The sequence below is a fragment of the Miniopterus schreibersii genome, assembly GCF_964146895.1.
Source record: "Miniopterus schreibersii genome assembly, chromosome: 18".
NCBI classification, from domain to species: domain Eukaryota; kingdom Metazoa; phylum Chordata; class Mammalia; order Chiroptera; family Miniopteridae; genus Miniopterus; species Miniopterus schreibersii.
The window spans coordinates 26,149,898-26,166,622 of NC_138121.1; the positions used below are offsets into that span (position 1 = coordinate 26,149,898).

Sequence of the window (16,725 nt, forward strand, 5' to 3'; positions counted from 1 at the left end):
GTACTGTGGGGTTCTGCTTTGGTAAGTAAACACAGCCCTTCCGACCACTTCAAATGTTTCAAGATACTTGTTTCCTTTTCCCTCTGACTTTATTTATTGCAAACTGTATTGTTGTGGTAAAGAACAAAATAAAAAGGGGAAATTACCTCTGTGCCAGCCCTATAATCCACTCCTATCTTCTTTTCCAGTCCTTTCCCATATGTATACATAATCATAATGATAGTAAAATTAAAATTCATTCACTCAATATTCTCAGAACCGGGAACTAGGTTACAGTAGGATTAAGTAATTATTTGTTGACTGTAAAATTTTTTGTTTACCTAACTATAAAGTGAACATTCACTGATGTTCTAATGGTTTTCTAATTACATATACACTGATTACTATTGCATGAAATTGTTAGAATTTTTTTGCCATTTTACTATATTTAGATTTTACCCCTAGTTTATCAGGATTAGAAATACTGTTGCAATGAGCATTTTTCTTCACATAACTGTTTTTGAGTGATTTGAATTATTTTCTTAAGATAAATTCCAAGCATTTAAATTTCTGGATCAGAGGAGAAAAAAATGAGAATTACAAGTATAGGAATTGCTTTTTAAAGTATTTATCCATATTACTAGGATTGTTTGAGAATACTAGTTTTATCATAACCTCATCAGCATTTGGATTATAATTTTTTTTTAATGTAAATATATCTTTACTGATTTCAGAGAGAGGAAGGGAGAGGAAGAGAGAGAGAGAAACATCATTGATGAGAAAGTCGTCATTGATCGGCTGCCTCCTGCATGTCCCCGACTGGGGATCGAGTCCACAACCCAGGCATGTGCCCTGACTGGGAATTAAACCACGATCTCCTGGATCCTAGGTCAATGCTCAACCGCTGAGCCATGCCTGGGAGGGCTAGATTGTAATTTTTAAATTTTTGCTAACATAGTAGTATAAGATAGTACCTAATTGCTTTAATATGGGTTGAAGAATTGTCTCAGCATTTAACAGTGGTGTTTCCTCTTGTGTGCCTTACCTATTTGAGTAGTTTGTATATCTGTTAGAATATAGATTTTTTTTTTAGTTGGATTTGGGTAAACTTATAATATAAATTGATGACTCAATTTTCCTACCATAGTGACTGCAAACATTTTCCTAGTGTGTTTTCCATTTTAATATCAGATGTGTTATTATAGGTGTGACTTTCTCTTCTTTGGAGAATCTGAGAAAATAATTGCCAGAAGGACCTTAGAGAGCTAACCTGGCCTCAATGTCAGATGAAGAGACCCAGCCCAGAGAGAGAGGCCGTGGCTCAGAGACATGACTGGTGAGAGGGGAGCCTAGGCTGCTCAACCCAGCCTGCCACTCCTTAATCTCAAGCTCTCTGAGTGGTAGTGTGCTGTGGTCTAAGCTACTAAGAGCCCCAGAAAGTTCTTTTGCATTGGGGTTTATGTATCTCCTTTTTGGACCAAGGAAAGCTTTGTGGGACTCTGCTGAGGGTATGCTGTTTCCACTGTAATGACAAGGAGCCAGTGATTCCATCTTTCTGACTCAGGGCATTTAAAAATATCCTGGGCTGGGGAATTTGGAGGAACCCATAATCGATTTGTAAACATTAAGCTCTTAACAGGCAGTAAATGCAGTTTTGATATTGAATTACCCTCAGAAGGCACATTAGTTCATCAATATCAGCAGCCACCTATCAGCCAGGTGTTGTCCTAGATATTTGGGTCAGTAAAAAAGGGGGAAAGGGATGTGGCCCCGGCTCAGGATGTGCTCTTCCAGAGGAGGTTTGGCAACCAGAGGGGCTTCTACTTCCTGCTTTGCTGTCTGCCACTTGTCACTGGGAAGGGAGGAGCTCTGAACTGGCAGGTGACTCCCAAACTGGCTGTCTCAAGACCTGGTTTAGAAGCAAAGGTTCTGTTTCTAGCTCTGCTGCTATGTAGCCTGTGTTGTCGATGCTCCAGATACTTAGAGCATGTTCACGGTCAGGTCTGTTCACCATTCAGCAAACGTGCAGTGAACACTTTATTAGTCAAGACTCTGCTGGGCACTTGAGTTGCTACAGAGGTGGCTAAGGCCTGGTTCACCCTCCTGGGGTTATGCTTTAATGGGATAAACAGAAATCCTAATATCTACCCGCCAAACAAACAGGATCATAAGTGAGTGTAAATAAAATTCCAGGGCCCAGAGGGGAACTCAGTAGGTAAATTATTTTGAATAGGGTTGGAGAGAAGCTTCTTGGAAGAGCTGGTACTAAGTCTTGAGGGACTTAAGACAGTGGGCCGCAGGTGTGTCTCTGGTGACTGACTGGGTCAGACTTTTTATTTATTGGCCTCAGTCTGGCAGGCTGGAGTGGGGAGAGGACCGGCAGATGTAGCACTCTTGAAGTCTATTTGCTTAGTGTAGAGAAATCCTTCTTGTTGGTGTTTATTTGTTCATTTATTCAACAAATACTTATTGAGCACCTATCATGTACACACCAGACGTTTAACAGTAAAATGGACAGGGGGAAAGTGACAGCAGTGTAGAGATTTCCCAAATTCTCTTTAGAGGGAATTGGACACCTACTTCATTCATTTAAGTCTGGATTCTAAGTGCTGAATTTCTCTAACACAAGGAGCTGTTATCCTGCTGATCGTGTTTGTGTGCTTTCGTCCTAGATGCCTTAGAGCTGCGTGAGCTGCCCCAGAGGACTCATTCCTGGTGGCCAGAAGTTGCCAAGCAACTCACATGTGCTTAGCAAGCTCCTGCATGGTCTCCAGCTCCCACTGACACTCCTGGGAATCTAGTTGTCCGGCCTACCTACCTGCCGTCCTCCTTGGCAGCCCACCCGAGCCATGGAGGCCCCGGAGGTCCCTGTGGGCTCACTGATTGACTTCGAGACCGAGCCATCCTCCTCCTCACCCGTGGAAGCATTGCCACCAAAGCTGCAGGATGGGGACAGCTCCCAGGGTGACGGCGGGTCAGAGAGTGAGACCACAGAGTCAGCAGACAGCGAGAACGACATGGGCGAGTCGCCCTCCCACCCATCCTGGGACCAGTACCGCCGCTCTTCCTCCAACGAGTCCTTCTCTTCCAACCAGAGCACGGAGTCGGCCAAGGACGAGGAGTCCCTGGAGCTCAGGGAGTTCATGCGCAGCTATGTGGAGAAGATCTTCTCTGGAGGGTAAGCCCCAGGGGCCTCTCTACTCTGGGCTGGCCCTGAGCAGAGCATCCCCTGGGGCCAGGGCTCCCAGCCCCTCACTAGCCATTGATGGGCCGCCCCAGTGGTTCACAACCCCACCCAGGGCTGCAGATAGAACCAGTTGGGGAATTTTCACCCTTCCTTCCCTCCCACCACTGCTCTGACCTCTCCACTGACACCCTCACCGCATCATTGCTGAATCTAAGAGAACACTAGTTTCACTTTCCCAGTATCTGAGAGCTTTCAGGATAACTCCTCATTGGCATTCCATGTCAGAGTCATGCTTAGCTAGGGGACTGCAATTATTAGCTGACATTAAATTTAGTAGCAATATAAGGCAAGAAGTTTCAGTGACCCACGCTCCTTGTGATGCTCATGGGCTGCTGAGCTTTAAGCAGCTGCTAGGGCGGGGACTCTTCCTCACACCTCTTTCTGGCCTTTCCTTCGGTTCTTGAAGAGGTAGGGAGGGAGCATTGACAGTGGGAGCAGCAGGAAGAGGAATGGGAGTTAGAATGCAGAGGGAGGAGCAGGGAATCTGTGGATAGGCCTCTAGCTCTCCCACCCTCATGTATTACCATCTCAGACAGGGTGAGGGGAGGCAAACAAACGCAGATTCACGGTGGCAGGTGTTGACTGGAGGCCGTACATCATTCACAGCAGCACGTTCAGGGCTGAAGGTCTTGCTGCTCAGATTGTCTTCTGCAGACCGGAAGCATCAGCATCCCTGGGAGCTTCTTAGACATGCAGAGTCTCGGGCAGCACCCAGCCCCACTGGTCTGAATCTGCCTTTTAGCAAAGCCTCTGGACCACTCACGCATGTTACAACCTGGGGAGCTTTGGAAGAAGGGGAAGTTTTCCAAATTCGTTAAAGCAATAAGAATGTCTGCCCGTTGACACACTGCAAAGAATCCATTTTTTTCTATTGTGATTTAGGTCCCTTGTTTATAAACTGGCAAAGTTGGGGTCTGCCTTTCTCAGACATGCCTCAGTTTCCCGTGCAGTTAAAAAAAGGAAAGTCTCAAATGATAATCCATCTCACTGACCCTCTTAAAATGCATGTACGTTTCATTTTGAACGCATCCTGGGAGAGCAGTAGATGTGGCTTCCTCCTTACATGGTTTGACTCACACTGACATTAGTCAGCTTTCTCTGAGCACACACCCAGTTAATGAAAAGGAAGAGAGCCCCAAAGCTCGTCAGGTTGCCAAGAAGCCTGGTCTATATTTGTGGCAGCCTGTCGGCATCATGGAACGTGGACAGCTGGATCAGATGCATTTTCAAGAGCATTCCAGAAATCACTGCAAATGGCTGGCAAATTGTCGTATTTCATCTGGTGTTTAGGGATAAATGAGACCAAGATGTTTTCTACAGAACCTTAAATAAAAGAAATATTGCATAAGCCAGTTGAGCCTCAGCCCCTGCTTCATTTTCGTAGTCATTACACTTGGGGTGGAGTATTCACCCCCTATGAAGAGTGATCAGAAGTGATTTGAGACCAGTGACTACTTTGTCCACCGTGGAGGTGGTGACCCCCTACTGTCCCCCAGTCTCCAGCCCCCACACACAGAGAGGACAGAGGTGAGCAGAATGGCTGTTCACAAGCTCAAAGGAATAAGCAGCCATGCCCTCCTTCTGACTGGTGGGAGGTGGCATCAGACACGTGTCCTCCTGGGACTGAGGCATTCCTGAATTCAGTGGATGGATCTGTGCCACCTGGACCACCTAACTGGAGGCAGGAGGACAAGAGAGGAAGAATGTGGACTTTGGAGCCAGGAAGTCTGGATGGAGCCCTGTTCACTCCCCAGCTGTGTCTGACCCTCCAAACCAGTCTCCTCATCTATGAAATAGAAATGACACCATTTCCTCGAGAGGGTTACCCAGAGGGTCAGATGAGCTGAAGTAGGTCAGGCAGCTATACATAGCTGGGATGCAGTGCTTATTAGTTCCTCTCTTTCCTCTTCCCCTACTGTCACCTTTTTTGTTCCAGAGGATTGAAAGTTTTTTCCCCTCTGCTCTTTTCTCCAGGGAGGAATTGGACCAGGAGGAGAAAGCCAAGTTTGGGGAGTACTGTAGCAGTGAATGTGGAAAAGGCCGGGAGTGGTTTGCTCGATACGTGAGCGCCCAGGTAAGGGCAGGTGGTAGGGAGGGGGCTGGTGCTGTTGCACCATCTCTGTCTTTTTAATTCCTCCACTCAGGAGAAACAGTCAAGGGATATGACCCAACAGAAAAAGTAACACCTTGAGATGTTGTGAAAAGGCCTATTTAGAATAGTGGGAAGTGGGCAGCAGCTCATTCAGTGCCCTACTGGGAAAGAATGGGGGATCAAACTGGCCTGTCCACCACATGAAATTCCAGAAAAGTTTGTTTTTTAAAGGCAAGCATGTGGGGTATGTCCATGCATATTTTTATTAAGTAACCTACAATATTCAGATTTTCTAAAGATATATTCAGGACAATGACAGCCTGTAAGTTCAGAGAAGAATTAAGTTTTATAAATATCCAGTGGGTTCTTTTCTTTTTTTTTCTGTAAAGCTGCTTAAGTTCTTGGTTTTTAAAGTATTCTTATCACAAATAATTTATTCTTCAAAGAAAAATTAGAAAATGCAGGTAAGCAAAACTAGAAAAACTCATAAATCCACTACCCAGAAATAGTCAATGTTGTCATTGGGGGGTTTTTTCCTCCCTATTTTTGTGTGGGGGTGGGAGTGAGGGTGTGGAGTTCCTAAGAGATGCAGGAAAGCGTCTGCCTGTGCTCTGATGAGCTGTAGTCATGTGCCGGGTGCCAGCACCTGCCAGGGTCCTGGTTTCTGTAGAGCAGGGGAGGCTGTTATGGTCCTGGGCTCTCATCCCAGCTGCCTTGAGAGATGCTCAGCGTGGTAAACCCACAGCCTCTCTGAGCTGCAGTGCGCCTCTGCCCCTTGGCTGCCCTGATGACCTGTCTCCCCTCCTCCCGGACAGCGCTGCAACTCCAAGTGTGTCTCAGAGCCGACCTTCTACCGCCTCGTGCAGTCTTTTGCAGTGGTCCTGTTTGAGTAAGTAATGCTGTTGCTCAAAGCCTTTTTCCTAAGGAGCTTGTCTTCCCTCCCTTCCCTGCCCCGTAATAATCCAGTTGTGAGTAACAGCGGCACGAGTCATCAGCTCGCAGTTTCTGTGATATACTCAGCATCAGCTAAAAGGAGAAGTCGTGACCAGCAGCTCGTGGGAGGGAGTTAGTGAGAATCCTTATCTGGCAGTAGAGACTAGAGGACCACAGCTGGCTATGAGTCAATTCCTCACTCAGGTCCTCAGGACAGGCTGTGATTACATGCAGTTGGCCTTACCCTCCTCCAGCAGCGACCTGGAATTTTCTTGATTTCCTGTTGTGAAGTACTTCAAGCTAGGTAACCACCCACTTAATGATATGGTTGGGTGACATAGCCTGCTCTGAGTAGGAGTTTTGCACTGCTGGGGCCTTTTCTCACCAAGGCGTTCATAGACAGTGGGGGGGGGGGGATGGAAAGGGCCCCTCTGCCTCTGTGTAGCTGTGGGAGGCAGCCATTGGACTCACGGCTCTCCTGCGGCCCCATGGCTCTAGGACTGCCAGACCCTCTTCAGACATCTTGGACTTGTATCAGAGCGGGTGATGTGTTGTCCAAATTATTAATCTAAGGGGAAGCATTTAAGCCTAGGGGAAGCCGAGCAGTGGCTTTAATAAGCCAGGTGGATGGGACAGATTGTGGGTGGGAAAGGAAAGGGCTGATCTGACAATCACTTGCACTCCCCTTCCCCCATCACCTCACTGTGGCCTCAAAGCAGGTCCTGGTCCCCTGGCGTATACCGTGGCCACCTCCCTGTGTCCCCATGTCCATTTCCTCCTTCTCTTCCTTCTCGCAACAGAAGTGTAGCTCTTCTCTTGCATCTTAATTCCCATGTCTCAGTGTCCCCTCACCTATTCCACCTCAAACATGGGGCATGTACTGGAAGAAAGTGAGCAAAACAGCTGAGGATCTGTGTACCTGCACTTGTTCAGAGCATCTCAAGTTCAGGATCCAGTCCCAGTGGGGGAAATCTAAGGGTACCCTGCCTCAGCTGGGAGCACATGGGAGCTCAGCCCCCGGTTGTCTTGTGTGCAACATGACCCTGAACATACGTCAGAGCCTGAACATACTTCAACTCCCAGACATTTGCACCTATGGGAATTTTCCTGAACTCTATAGTTTGTGTACATTGGGCCTGTCCCATGTGGTAAATACTTATCTAATTCTCAATTTTTCTTTGTATTTTCCCCTAAATAAATAAAGTTGAGGGGGGGAATTAAATTCAAGTCTCAACCCTGCCAAAACACAAAACTTCATAATATTTTGAAATATTTATTAATTTTTAAAATGTATGAATTTTATAAGTTTCAGTATATTTGTATCTCTAGGTTTTACTTTTATTTAGTCTGTTATGGTTTTATTAGTAGTTTAGTTCTTTAAATTTATTAAATTATTTTTATATTAAAAGATCAACAAAACTTGCCTGAACCCACTGTCTAGATCATTTCTGTTGACTTTTTTTAAAGTAATGTTTGTCCAAGGTTAAAAACTAAACAGGAAAGAGAAGTGCAAATGGAAACAGGATAGAAGGGTACAGAAGCCTGAAATGAACGGGAAACCTTTCATACTCTTTCCTCTCGCTCTAGATCCATCTCCCAGTGAAAACCACTGTTAACTATGCACCTATTAGCAAATAGATTTTTTTAAAAAGGCATTACAGCTATGTAGTATTCTAATGTATCATGCACCATAATTTATTCAACCCACACCCTGTTGATGGCATGTAGATGATCCTTCTTCATGTCTCTAGTTCCCAGTGCTGCAGTGGACATCATTGTAGGTTTAGCAACTACCACAGTGCAAATTCCTCGTGGCAGACAGGCCCTCTCTGAAGATTTTCCCTTTATTGTTTGCTAAGTTGAATGGATCTATGTGTCTCTTATAAATCTTAATATAGTAAGTATAATATAATATAGTTAGTACAATTCTTTGCATTTGTAGAACATTTTTTAGTCTATAAAAGGTTCTGGTATGTGATCATTTGCTTTCAGCAAGTGACATCATGTAGGTAGGTTTGCATATTCCCAGTGGTTCTCAGAGAGCCATTGCTGGGCCAGGAGCATCAAAACATCAGCTTCACAAGAGGAGTTTGTTAGAAGTGCGCATTCTCAGGCCTTGCCCCAGACCTGCTAAAGCACACACTTTGGGGGTGCCTAGCAGTCCACATCTTACCATGTCCTCAAGGTGATGCCGAGGCTGCTCAAGTCTGAGAACCAATGACTGGAGTGTATCATCTAATCCACTGCTAGTTCCTAAGAAGTAGGGGCTGGAGGGCCACCCGCTTTGACCTAAGACCTGATGCCTGACTTCCAGTCCTGGCACTGCTCCCATATGTAGAGTTGAGCTTCCTGGGCCTTGGCTGTTCCACCCTGAAAATGAAAAGATGTGAACTTTTTCCTGACTGGGATCAGACCCAGTCCCCTCCGTGTGCCTGTGGGTAATGCACCTAACTGGGCAAAGGGCATTTACTTTTGTGGCCTCTCCTAAGTAGCATCTGAGGAGTGAGGTATTAATTTATGCATGTCTGTAAAGGATTTTGGTCTTGTTTTCTGAGCTCACAGTAGGAAAATCGGGTGGGGGGAAGAAATGAAAGAAAGAAAATCAGGTGGAACGATTATTTAGCCAGTCAACCTTGCTTCTCATTTCAGGTGTCATCAGATGGATGATTTTGGGCCTGCCAAGAACCTCATGACCATGTGTTTCACTTACTACCACATCGGTAAGACATGGGGTCGTGGCGCATGTGGAGGGCAGACTTGGAAACTCAAGACTTGTCAACTTCTAACAAGGCATCAAATGAGGATTTCTTCCTGATTAAATGCAAACACAAAACAATGAAAACTGATGTTAGGGAGGAAATGAGCAAGGAGTGAGATTCCTAAAACAGGAGGAGACATTGTCTATATTGTGGGTCAAGTCATTGACTGTCCACAGTAGAAAGGACACCACCCAGCTGATGGGAAGTGAGAAAATAAACACATTCAACAGGACATTTTGTGATAAGCACAGGGATTGCAGGATGTAAGGACATTAGTTTTAGGTTTTAGCAAAATATGCCACAGGCTTGGCTGTTGAAGGAAGGTGAGAGGAGCAGTCTAGGATCCTAGCCTGGAAAGCATTCCCAGGTACAGGCTAGGGTGCCTTCATGAAGAGTGCAGACTTTTCCTTATGCTGAGGTTCTGACAGCTCTTCTGGCTCATTCCATTGGAACGTTCTGGTACGTTGGAACTTGAGGGTTCCCTGTCTTAAGCTGCTACAACAGAGTCTCATTCAGGCTACCATAAGGAGAAGGTTGCTGGGCCTGCACATGGACTAGAGCTGGGTCAGGGCAGTGCTAGCACTGGCCCCCCTTTCCACCCTCTCTGTGTGACCCACGGGTTTGCTCTTGCGGAGTATCCCTGCCCTCTGCAACTTGGCCTTGTCCTCTCATTCCCAACAGCCATTCTTTCCATGCCCCTCAGTTCTGTTGGCAATAGCTGCTCTAACTGCCGAAACTCGGCCAGGCCATCACTGGGCAGGCTCTTGATGCTGGGCCACTTATCAGCTGCCTTTGGGTCAGATGGGAACCCCTTATCCAACTTATGGCTCCTCCTTCTCAAAGAACAACTAGATGTTGCTTATCTGAGTCAGATCTGTGTGCAGAGCAGCTTAAATTAGTAGGAGATACATAGTACCTTGGCCTATAGGGGCACCTTGGCCTGAAGGGATCACCTCTGACCTCTAGGGGGCATCTTGCCTAGGGGGGTGCTTTGACCTATAGAGGGGGTGACTTGACCTATAGGGGACACCTTGGCTTGTAGGGGGCCCTTTGCCCTATAGGAGAGGAAGTGCCTTGCCCTATAGGAGGCTCTTTAGCTTATAGGAGGCAACTTGGCCTGAAGGTCCATACACTGCCTTAGAAAGGGACATTCCTTGTATTGCCTCCACTCACACTCCTTCCAGAATACCCTCCTCTTGCCATCTCCCTCATCCAACACCCTCCTGCTTCAGGCCCTGTCCAGACGCCATTGAGCCTGGCTGGAATCTGCACACCTCCTCCCACCACAAGGAAAGACTCTTTCCTCTGTCGTCCTCTAGCCCCTGGCCTCACAACCATGCTGGTTGCTTTGTCTTATGCTCTCACTCTGTGTGTACATTGCTCACCTCCTTTCTGGACTGCGTGCTTCTTTGGGGCTGGATCCTTGTCTGTTTCTTCTTTGGCCTCTGTGGCACCTGGCTGACTTCTTATACAGTCCATGCTCAGTGACCGCCCTGGGACAGAAGGGGCCCAGGCACCTCTCAGCTGTTAACTTCCCGCTGCCTGGTCAGGCATTATGGATGGAGGTCTCCCCGCCACACCAGAGTGGCTCCAGCAGCTATGGGAGTTCCATTCCACCCTCTGTGGCTGCTGCTGCACAATATGGTTCTTACTCCCACTCTCTTCCCCGCTGTCTCTAGGTAAACCACACCTGCTCCCCTCAGAGTCCAAGGAGAAGCCTGCAGGGAGCATCGACTCCTACTTGAGGTCCGCCAACAGCTGGTTAGCAGAGAAGAAGGACATTGCCGAGCGGCTGCTGAAGAACACGTCGGCCAAGACCGAGAACGTCAAGGGCTTCTTCGGGGGGCTGGAGACCAAGCTGAAGGGACCCCTGGTCAGGAAAAATGAGTAAGTGTGACCTGCTGTGCGCCTCTGTCTCACAGGGGAGGGGCAGGCATGCAGGTGCGACAAGGAGCAGAAGTCAAGTTAAGTTCAAGGTGAAGAGGCCCCGGCCTGGTAATGGAAGAACCTGTTCACACTTGGCGGTCTTTGGGGCCAGAGAGCTGCTCGGAGAAGCGCAGCTGCCAGCCCAGTTTGGCTCCTTGCCCCCCAGAGTTTTCTAGGGTTTCCAAATGCCATTCTGTTTGTTGACATGCAGCGATGTCCCCTGTGGGTCCGTGTTTTCTGGACGAATGAGGAGCATATGGAAATTGTCAGTTGGCAGGAGGGAAATTACAAACCTCCCTCCTCTGACTCTTGTGGGAGCTTGTGTTAAAGCAATGACGACAAACTCCGGAAAACCTGTATCCCCAGGACAGCAGCTCTCCCACAGACACTCGGGACCCTTGTAACAGGCATGCAGGAGCTGAAACTTCCACGGAGAAGGGAGTACATCAGCAAGAGAGCTCTGGGCCTGGTGCCTATGCCAGCCTTTTGAAACAACTGAAAATTGACAAATGTAACGTGGGCCTGGTGCCTGTGCCAGCCACTCCGTGGGCCCCGCTGTCACCTCCAGTGGCTTGGTTACAACCAGGTGACTTGGCTTTATTCCTCTTCTGGTCCACATAGTTTTGAATTCAGAGAAAGCAGCACAAAGACGCCTAAATTTGAAACGACTGACAATTGACAGATGTAGCATCAATTTAATAGAAATTTTTTAGGAAAAAACCCCACACGAAATGTGCACACTGGTTGTGAGACTGAATCCTGTTTCAGTGATGTAAAACAGTTTCTTTGAGCAAGTGTGGGGGTCACATTGTCACTGCTGTGGCTTCTCTCCCCCAGGGAGGATGAGAGCAAGCCCAAGGACAAGCCGCAGAAGACTGGTGAGTGCCTCCCAGCCACCCAGTCCCTGTAACCCAGGTCCCCACGGGAGTCTTCAACCAGCCCACCCTTAACTAGCAGCACCAACAAACAGGTTCCTAACTGTCCTGGGGCTCCACTGCCCTTGTGACTCCCCAGTTGCTCTCAGCTCCAGTCTGTTTTCTCACTGAACTTCTGCTGAAGAGCCACTTCTCTAGGGACAAGATGCAGGAACTAAGCTCCTCACCCTAGGGAGGTTCAGGGAAGCATCTCCAGGGGTGCAGGAGCCTTCTAGGGACCCCTCCCTCAGAAAGGATCGTTGCCAGGTGTGGGGAGAGTCGTTACTGCCCACGGGCAGCAGTGAAGCTGTTGTGCTGTTTCAACTGTGCGTTTCTATGGCCTTTGGGGAGAAGCAGTGGCTTCAGCAGCATTGCCGTGGGGTTTGCCAACATGTGGGTGCAACTAGAGCCACTCTCAGTCTTTCTCACCCTCCTGCAGTGACTGTGTGCAGCCCAGAGGAGGAGAGGAAGGGGGAGAAGATCTACCTGTACACACACCTGAAACAGCAGCCCATCTGGTAAGACCCCCTCGCACCTGTGGGGCAGCAGCTGTGCGCCTTGGTCACCATCAGAAGTGAAGGTCGTTCACGCCCACTGGGATAGCCAAAGTAATACAGATGAACAGTAGCAGGGGTTGGTGGGATTGTCAGATGGGGCAGCCACTTTGGAAAACAGTCTGGCAGTTCCTCAGAAGGTTAAATATAGAGTTACGCTATGACCCAACCATTCCTCTCCTACAAATGTACTCAGAAGAATTGAAAACAGGTACTCAAGCAAAAAGTTGTGCCTATATGTTCATAATAGCATTATTCATAATAGCTGAGTGGTAGAAACAATCTGAATGTCCATCTATATGGACACTTGATGTATGGGTACACAAACTGTGACATATCCATCCCACAGAATATTACCCAGCCATGTAAAGGAACTGATACCTGCTATAGCATGGGTGACCCTGGAACACGTTTTGTTAAGTGAAAGAAGCCAGACTAAAATATCACAGCATGTGATTTCATTTATATAAAATGTTCAGACAAATCCCTGGGGGCAGAGGGTATTGGAGAATGAGGAGTGACTGCTAATGGGTATGGGGTTTCTTTATGGGGTGATGAGAATATTTTGGGACTAGATGGTGATAGTTGCACCACTCTGTGAATATACTAGAAACCACTGAATTGCATGCTTTAAAAGAGTGAATTTTATGGTATGTGAATTATATCCCAATAAAACTATTTTATATGTATAAACATCAGGCTTGAAGTGGAAGGCCAGTGGTCTGGGGAAATCTTGCCCTCTTCTTGCTCTGTGGGTGACAACTTGTGCTGCTCTAATCCCTCCAAAGCCTCTCCATTGCCATATTTATTTACTCACAGTAGGCAATGTACTAGCACCTGGAACCCCAAGGGTATCAGACTTGCTGCTCCCTCAGAAATCACAGTCGAGCTGAGGGAGCTGGGTCAGGTTCAAAAAGAAGCGGGAGAAGTGGAAGCTCCTGTCACACCTGTCCAGTGATTTTAGCTCAGCCCCCCTGGGCCTTGACTTGGGGGCTGCCTTATCACCTGCAACAGGGCAAAAGCCCTGAAGGGCCAGGTGGTGAATATTTTAGGCTATGCAGGAAACCCCTCAACTTTGCTGTTAGACAGTATATAAGTAAGTGGGTGGGTCTATGTTCCTGTAAACTTTGATTGACACAAACAGGCAGCGGTGGGATTTGGCCCACCCACCAAGTCCATGGTTTGCTGACCCTATCTTCTTTGAGAAGAATGCCTCTTACTGTGTGTCCCTATACACGTTTGCTCTGTGCACATGGCCTGTCCCTGGCAGGTCCCCATTTATGTTACTAGCACCTGTTCTAGAAAAGCAGATCTCTCTGAACCCCCTGCCTCCTCCTGGGACCCTCAATGGGAGATGGAGAAGCGGGAAAGGGCTCTGTCTACATCCTGCCTGTGGCGGCTTCAGCTTTGCCCTGAAGAATCCAGGGTTACCCAGCTCCACCTCTCCTTCCTGCCTGCACTTCCCCTGTGTGCCCATGATGCTTGGCTGGGAGCCCCAGGGTGGTATCTGACTTGGGATAAAGGCTCATGCTCGGTTCCTCTTCGCCCGTCTCCCCGAGGCTTGCAGATCACCCAGAGGCAGCGGGGACTCCGCTTCCTTATCCCTCAAGTGGGCCGAGAGCTGCCTTTCTCTCCTCGTTTGGAGAGGACTGATGTGTGTCTCTGTCTCGCAGGCATACGCTGAGGTTCTGGAACGCGGCCTTTTTCGATGCTGTCCACTGTGAGAGGAGAAAGCGGTCCCCCACCACCAGGTAGGAGCAAAGTCTGGGCCGGCGTTCCTCGGGGAAGAGGACCCGGGAGAGCTTGCTTTTCCTGTTTCTGAAGAGGAGACAGAAGAACGGCTGAGTCCATGCGTCTGTGTTTCTCCTTCAGCCCCTTCTGGCCTTGTGCCTTGCAGGCTGCCTGAAGGGTCCGGGCGCAGCGCTTGGTGGGTGGGTGGGGTACTTGGCTTGCATGAGCTCTTCCTTCCTGTCCTGGGGCTCTGGCATGACTTGGCCTGACCCTCCTAAGAAATGCAGATTCCCACTGAATGAAACCGTCAGGACCCCCTCTGACCCACTCTGCCTGTTCTCTGTAAGAAGTCCGAATCCTGAGCACGAACCACTGCCGCAGGATCTTGGGGTGCAGGGCTGGCCGCCACCCTAGACTTTACTTTAACATCTGGAGAAAGGCAGTTGCTTCTTTCAACTCGCTCTGGTTTGCAGCCTTTCACAGCTCCCCTGAGGGTGGTCTTGCCACTGGAGAAGACCCCTTGAGTGAACCCTTTCACAAAGCACGTGGCACGTCGTGGCAGTGAGGGGTTGGCACTGATGCCATGCGGCTGGTGCTCAGTTCTCTCTCTGGTCACAGTGAGCTAAGGTTGCCACCCACTGCGTACAGCACTGGGCAGGATGGGCAGCAGCCCTGACAGCCTGGGGCGCCCTTACTGGCCCCACCAGTCCTGGGATTTTGAAGCCTCTGAACAAAATGAACCCCCTCTTCCCAACACCAGGGAAACCACTTAGCCTTTGTCCCTGGCAGGAGAGAGCAGATCCTGCTGTTTAAGTCTTCAGTCCACTAGCACGTGGGGGAATCTCAGGTGAAACCTTTCTGTTTGGGTGGCAACCAAACCCTAACGGGAGTGAGATGGCCTGCCTGTACCCTCAGCAGCCGGCTGTGGCTGCGTTTCCTGGGGAGGCAGAGGGAGCACATGGGAGGTTCAGGGGGAGGACGATGGCACTCTCCCCAAGGACTCTAGAGAGAACTTGACACTCTGCCAGGAAACAAAACGGAAGGAAATGCTTAGATGCTTGTAGGTGAATGGGGTTCCTCTTGTTGCTCAGCTCTCAAACTCCTAGGAGACGGATGGATCTCGAATGGCCTGTCTCTCTCTGTCCCTCTCCATTTCTGCCCGTAATAACCCTCCTTCTTTCGCTTGTTCTCTTTTTCCATCCACGTATCTTGCATGACTTTGACATGTTCCTCTGTTGACCTGTTTCTGCTGCCGCTCCAGAGGGGATGCTGGAGAGGAGGAGAAGAAGAGGTGTGTGTCCACGTGACTTTGTTCATGTTCCAGTGCTGGGGGTCCCCTCCAGGGCCACCTGAGGGCGGGTGGGGGGGCAGAGCCCAGACACAGGTGCCACCCAGCTCTGGCTGCCAGCAGTGAGGGTGTCCCTGGGAGGCAAGCCCAGCGCTGGGACAGGCTGGTGACGGGTGAGAGCTCTCCAAGGACAGAGCACCCCAAAATAGGAAACAAATGAGGCACCCCAGACCTCCCAGAAGGCCCAGTGGGAGTTCAGAGAGGAGAGAGCAGTGAAGTCCAGAAAGCTCCGATTTTGAACAAATTGAGCTCTCCACTCTGGCCCCTTCCAGGCTGACCTCAAAGCCCCACCTTGAGGCTTCACTGTGTCACACTGGGATCCTGACTCGGAAGCCGAGGGGATGCAGAGGATCTGTCTTTTTGCAGTCACACACTCAGGTGTGCAGGCATCTGCCAGACCCTCCCCACCATAACAGGTTGGGGAGTCACAGAGAAGGGACAGCTGCTCTCTCTCCTACCTAATGGGGAGCCTGTATGTGTGCAGGGTACCCTGAAGAGAAATGCCTAGCCTGGGGCTGTTTCCTGGTAGCCCACAGTGGGGTCTGACTCAAATTGCTTGAACTTCAAATTGGTGGACATCTTTTGTAATGTATTTTTAGACTTAAACGATCAAAATATCGTTTCTGATTCAGTGACTCTGCACACACACACACAACCCTGTGGAAATTTCCCAAAACATGCTTCCTTTAATCAGTGATATGTTTTTAGTGCTATTGTTTTATGAGAAATCTTGTTTCTTATGCAGCCTTATTATGGCTCTAAAAGGGGCATTTAGGCATACCCAGTACCTCCTTTAATAGAAAGCCCCTAAATTCCCACGGTCTATCTGAGTGAGTGTGATTAACCAGCCTTCCTGGAGCAGGCTTCTTAACATCACAGCCAAGGCCCAAGGAGGTGGGAACATTGTGGCCTCCCAGCCGGTCAGTGCTGAGCCGGAGAGTGGAGGCCAGCCTCTGGGCCTTCCAGGCCTTCTCACTGGAACAGATGTGGTCTGACCATGCACATCTCGTACCTGCCCCCTAGGACACCCAAATGTGCCCCAGGCCTTACCCTGAAGAGGGGCAGGTGTTGCTTTGAGATTGGGGGCAGGAGGGTTGGCTCCGACTCCAGAGCAACCTTATGCCTCCAACATTATTTTTCCTTGTTGGTAAACTGCCAACAATGCCATTAGTGTCCTCTCTGTCTCAGAGGTGGGAACATCTCCATTTCAGAAGGCTTCCCGTTCTCCAGGCTGTGGGTCAC

At 48.8% G+C, this 16,725-nt stretch overlaps 1 protein-coding gene across 5 annotated transcripts in view; it reads left to right on the forward strand.

Moving 5' to 3' along the window:
* Positions 1-16,725, forward strand: part of KIAA0513 — a gene marked incomplete at its 3' end in the record, with an annotated part of 54,795 nt that overhangs the window by 28,768 nt on the left and 9,302 nt on the right. For 4 of the 5 annotated variants that reach the window (XM_081119808.1, XM_081119809.1, XM_081119810.1 and 1 more), the window contains exons 2-9: positions 2,652-3,157; positions 5,201-5,300; positions 6,134-6,207; positions 8,901-8,971; positions 10,690-10,897; positions 11,774-11,814; positions 12,290-12,368; positions 14,078-14,155. In XM_081119808.1, coding sequence (XP_080975934.1) covers positions 2,829-3,157; positions 5,201-5,300; positions 6,134-6,207; positions 8,901-8,971; positions 10,690-10,897; positions 11,774-11,814; positions 12,290-12,368; positions 14,078-14,155 — 980 coding nt within the window. In that variant the 5' untranslated portion in view covers positions 2,652-2,828. Of the gene's footprint in view, positions 1-2,651; positions 3,158-5,200; positions 5,301-6,133; positions 6,208-8,900; positions 8,972-10,689; positions 10,898-11,773; positions 11,815-12,289; positions 12,373-14,077; positions 14,156-16,725 lie in introns of those variants that run through there. The other variant, XM_081119812.1, reaches the window with a different exon arrangement.